The sequence below is a fragment of the Rhinoderma darwinii genome, chromosome 2 (genome assembly GCF_050947455.1).
Source record: "Rhinoderma darwinii isolate aRhiDar2 chromosome 2, aRhiDar2.hap1, whole genome shotgun sequence".
NCBI lineage: Eukaryota > Metazoa > Chordata > Amphibia > Anura > Rhinodermatidae > Rhinoderma > Rhinoderma darwinii.
Genome location: NC_134688.1, coordinates 400,449,191 through 400,454,952, shown reverse-complemented (window position 1 = coordinate 400,454,952; position 5,762 = coordinate 400,449,191). Strand labels below are relative to the sequence as shown.

Sequence of the window (5,762 nt, the reverse complement as noted above, 5' to 3'; positions counted from 1 at the left end):
TACTTGGTAATAATACATTTACCATAATTCCTTTGCTCACATGCAATGGTAGGGATATTGCTGGTACAAGCACCCCTTAGCCATGCTGTAATATTGGCAGTATATGTCTGTTATAACACGGTTCCAGTGAGGGTGGATGGACTGTTCATATGTTTATATAAAGTACATAGAATTGTTTAATGTGACTAGATTATCGCAGGCATTTACGCTATAATTTGTAGAACAATGTACACAGCAGGATATAGCAGCTGGAGATCATTTAACTGTATGTAATATATTCAATGTATTGTATGAATCTCATAAATGAAAATGTACTATTAGCCTTCAGAATCATTTTACAAGCTAATACTATGTTACCTGCACCCTTCATAGATGTAACATAACATACAGTATCAATTTACACTATAAGTTGGCGTTTATGTAACATGGGAAGATTCAGGGTATTTTAATGAGCTGCTGCTTTTGTTGCACAAACAAGTCTGTCCCCTTTCAGCTCCAGCTCTGATCTGGGAAAGCTATGTAATGTTGTCTTGTGTTTGCATTCTATTCCTGTAGCTGTGAGTTATGATGATATCATTCACCCAAGACTGGAGATACACATGTCAAACTATGGCGGTGACTAATAAGGGTATTTACTATAGTCTTCTAAATTTGGTAAGTCCATCTCTAATCCGCGGCTGTTGATTTGATCTTTAAACAAATGCTTTCAGTGGAAGTGACAAAGGGTCATCTGGATAGAAAGTGATTCGCATTGTACAACTCTGTTAACATAGAAGTGGATGACAGAACTTTTCACATGGGGACCCAGGTCTAAACTTACAGAAGCAAAGAGAGTTTATGCTTTTTTGGACAATACAAGTCACATCCATGGTCCTAAGAATAAGGAACTTTTCTGCATATCAACCCCTGCACTGGAGAAGGTGAGAGAAACAAACTGTAACTTTCTTTTGGAGAAGTTGCACTGCTAATGCAAACTGCAAACTTGAGATTTCCGAGTGCTGCATAAGGAGTGACTGTTGCAAATATTTTTAGATTTACTCTAATCATTATGCATCATGAGCTATTTCTTGGCTTTCTGCAAGTCCCACCGTGGCATGGTATTTACTCAGTACCAGTTGCTTCGATCTCACGGGCACCTGTGTGATGTGTCTCTAGTAGTGGATGGACATGAGTTCCCAGCACACAAGTCATTGCTTGCTTGTTCAAGTGACTACTTCAGGGCAATGTTTAAAGACTATACAAAGGAGTCCAAAGCCTCTGTCATCCAACTTAAAGTTATCTCAGCAACAGGTCTACAAAATATATTGGATTTTATATATACATCATGGCTGTCGCTTTCCATGAACACTTTGGAGGACACTTTGGAAGCAGCAACTTACTTGCAAGTGATGGACGCAATGCCGTTATTCAGCAAGTATATAATCAATAACTGTGATTTGGAAAATTGTTGTTTTTCTGCCAATATTGCAACAAAGTATTATCTTATAGATGCTTTAGTGGAGACGGAGAAGTACATTCGTCATAACCTTTGCGAGCTGTTACAGGAAGATCTAGAAGGGACGGAGCTGCTGGAATTAAATGCAAGGTCAATGATCAAGTTGATGCAGTCAGATGATATTCCAAAGGTGAATGAACAACGTCTTCTGGATTTAGTTCTGAAGTGGCTGCAGTATGACAGAGTCAGGCTGTTACATGCTAAGGTGCTTTTTGAAAATGTCCGTTTTGGGTTGCTGTCATTAGAAAGCCTTCGAAAACTCTACACACAATCTGAAGTGCCTTTAACACCATCTATCAAAAGTCTCATTATAAAATCAATCAATTATCATTCATTCCCTTCCAAACAACCCATCCTACAAGACAAGTATAGTACTCTGAGGAACCAAAAAGGATGGATTCTGCTAGTAGGAGGATCGGCCAACGAGGAACTAGTGGAGAATGTTCTAGGATTTGATGTCTACAATCATAAGTGGAGAATGGTGACAAACCTAAAGATGAAGGTTCAGCATCACGGCACGTGTGTTATCGGTAACTTTCTATATGTGTTGGGGGGAGAAACTGGTGAAAATCTGAAGAGCAACTCAAGAAGCAATTGCTCGTCACCTACAAATATTGTTTATCGCTTTGACCCAAGGTTCGATCAGTGGATTCAAGTCACTGGAATGTTGGAGAAACGAGCTCAGTTTTCCTGCAGTGTTGTAGATAACCAAATATTTGCTATAGGTGGAAGAGGAGATCAATTGGTTATACATTCATCAGTGGAAGTCTATGATATAAGCAGAGATACATGGACAAAGTCTAAAAAGCTACCTTTCAAAATCCATGGTCAAGCCAGTGCTGTGCACAATAACATCATTTATATTTCTGGAGGAAAATGTGATGAACAGATGAACAGCTGTAAAGATGTATACTCTTATAATAAACTGGAAGGGCAATGGAGAAAACAGGCTTCTATGACAATTGCAAGGTTTGGACACCAGATGGCCACTGTTAATGATTCAATATTTACATTTTTAGGAATTTACGAACCATTTTCTGATATCGAAAAATATGATCCATTGAACAACCAGTGGACTCGTTTGAGACCGATGACCTTTGACCGTTTTTGCTATGGTCTGGTGGTTGTCGAGCAAACTGTACTTCTACTTGGAGGCAAGAAATGGCAGGACTCTCGGGAAGTGGCAACACACAATATTGTTGGGTATGATTCCGAAAATGATTGCTGGGAAGAAATCTGCAGCCTAGCATTTCCATTCTGTGGTCTACAGTGCGTTGTTCTCCAACTGTCTGACTCGAGTGAGAATGAGGAAAAGCAAGCGAAAGCATATACACAAATGAAGTGATTTAACTGGTAATGTATGCTGAAGGGGTTGTCCGGTTTTAGCAAATTAACGTTATTTTTTGTTTAATTAAAAGTTATAACCATTTTCAAAATAATTTCTGTATTAATTTCTCAGGGTTTTCAAAATCTCTGCTTGTTGTGATTCAGTAGGAACATTTGTTGTCTACTTCCAGTGGATACAATTCTGTCATAGTCATGTGATGAACACACAAGTGCACGGCTCGTTAGAAGACACCGCTCTGATACACAGGCTGTAAATGTAACGAGCCGTGCATCTGTGAAATCATCACATGACTATGACAGAATTGTATCCACTGGCAGTAAACAATTAATGCAAATGAATAACATCAAGCAGAGATCTTGAAAACCGTAAGACATTAATATAAAAAGCACAATGGAAAATTGTATAACGTTTAATTATACAAATAATAACATTGAGTTGCCCAAAGTGAACTACCCCTTCAATATGTAAATGGTATTTAACGCATTAAAACTTAAAGGGCTTGTCCAGGTCTGCACTTTTTCAAGGAAATAACACCACTCTTCAGCTCAGCCCCATTCACTTACAGCTCAGTCCTATTTAAGTGAAGGGGGCTTAGTTGCAATACCAGACACAGGCCATGGCCAAGATTGGCGTTTCTGGAAAAAGCTCAGACTCTTTTCTAATCTTAGATAATCTCTTTAATGATATTGGATTGTGTGGTTCTCCATACGTAGGTCCATAACAAGTCAAGATAATACAATATGTTATCTTTCTCATATTCACGTCTGATACACGTTGTCCTAGCTGAACATGCTATTACTAGCCAGCAAATAGATCATAGGCTTAGTAAGGAAATGGTGCAGCTATAGAAGATTACATAAAATGTACATATACAATATAGTAAATGCTTCTACCTCATAACATTGCATTTTTTTGCCTTCTGCTCTCACACTAGGCTATTTGTTATTCTAACGTTTTATACATTTTCTTGCTATTAAATCACTTAGTTGTACAAGTTTGTATATCTGGCTATTCTAATAAACAATATTTTGGTATGTTTGCTATGGCTTACTGCCAGTAATCTGTATGTACACATACTGTATGGTCAAAAAGGGAAGCTGAGACAGAAGTGTTCTGCTCCTCACATTTACAGATGACGTGATATTATTTCTACGAGTTGAATGGTACAAGTAGGCACCAGTCATTGCCTGGATGGGATGAAGTTACTTTGGTGCATTTAAAGTCTAAACTTTACAGTACAAACTTTAAAGAGTTTATCTGGTTCTTTAAAATTGATGGCCTATCCTTAGGATAGGTCATCAATATTAGATTTGTAGGGTTCCGGCTCTGGGCACCTTGGCTGATCACGTATTTGAAGAGGCCATGGTGCTGTAATGACTGCTGCGTCCCCTCATTGTTTACCAGGCACAGCTCCGTACTTTTAGTAGCAGCTGTGCCCAGTATTGCAGTTCACTACAGCTACGTCTTATTAAAGTGACGGGTACTCAGCGGTGATACCATACACAGTCGCTACTAAAATTATGGAGCTGTGCAGTATGATCTGTGTAAACAATGAAGGAGAAGCGGCACTCCAGCACCCACTCAAACAGCTTATCAGTGGGGTGCTCGGAGTCCGGATAAGTATGGAAGAGCAGGGGCTTGGTCTAGATGGAAAGGGGCGTTGTCTAATGGAAAGGAGGGGTGGCTTAAAATGGGCCATGGGCCAAAATTTTGTTGCAAAAAAACTGGCGTCAACTAAATCAAACGAGAGGTGGTATTAGGAAAAGAAAAGTGTTTAACATGTCCAGCTAGATGTGTCAAATTATCATACAGTTTGCACTAATGTTATAAATTTGGCACATCTTCTGACTGCCCGATTAAGTTTACAACGTCTAAATCTATGATAGTATTAGGAAATCTAACCCATTATTTCTTCTAATCTGTGTTATTTTCTGATTGTACATTTTTTATTTTATTTTCTGAACATGATTACGGGGGCAGCCATCTTACCTGAGCTGCTCCTTTGCGCTGTGAACAGAAGTGCAACCACACGTATATGTCAAAACAGTAGTGTGGAGTTGACCGATTGACTACTATGGGAGAGTGTTGTGGGCATGCTCTGTAAACCTGTGCAGTGGTCACTGTGCAGGAAGGGATTGAAGGGGATCTGTGTCCATCACCCATGGTTAATGGTGGATTCTGTGCTATCTATAATATATATATATATATATATATATATATATATATATATATATATAGGTGTTACTTTCTGTTTGGTAGAGATCACTTCTCAGCAGTCATCACAGGCAGGATTAAAATGAAAAGTGTCAGCCTATTGTGAGGTTCAGTGGCCAATATGAGAACTGCAGGATCTCAGAATTATTTTTTTAAATATATCGGACATAAAATAGAAAAAAAATATGAATGAAATTAAAACTTGATTTGAATATTAGGTAATTTTCTATTGATACATTCCCTTTAATTGAACAGGGCAGTGAGGGTGGGTGATGGAGACCCTAACATACATGCCCTTTGTGCCCTGCCTATCCAGCCCTAGTTCTAGTAATAATTTAAGTGTGCTATAATAACAGAGGTGAATATTAATGAATTTAATTACTTTGTGTATAATATGTGTAATGAATGTCACTTTGTAGAGATTTGTTTTCATTTTGACATTAAAGAGTCTTTTCCTGTTCATCAGTGTCAGAAATCCTAATTAAATTCACTGTGCGCCAATGTTGTTACTCAATAAAACATGTCCAAGTGTTCGGGTGAATACTTTTATAGGGCAAATACGGGCCTAATAGAAAAAATACCACTTCTAGGTGACGTCATTTTACCAAATTTTTTCTCAGGATGAGTTTATTACGATCTCCACTGATACATTGAACACCCTTATTGTACTAACACTATTCCAAACCCTTTACTTATGTCAACATT

The 5,762-nt window shown here is 38.2% G+C and overlaps 1 protein-coding gene across 1 annotated transcript; it reads left to right on the top strand.

Annotated features, from left to right (window-relative positions):
- Nucleotides 1-1,055: 1,055 nt before the first annotated feature.
- KLHL34 (kelch like family member 34) lies at nt 1,056-2,840 on the top strand. The gene has a single exon (XM_075850788.1). The coding sequence runs from the start codon at nt 1,056-1,058 to the stop codon at nt 2,838-2,840; it is 1,785 nt and encodes a 594-aa protein (XP_075706903.1).
- The last annotated feature ends 2,922 nt before the right edge of the window (nt 2,841-5,762 follow it).

Coding starts and splice junctions, on each gene's coding strand:
- KLHL34 (XM_075850788.1), top strand. CDS start 1,056: ATGAGCTATTTCTTGGCTTTCTGCAAGTCCCACCGTGGCATGGTATTT.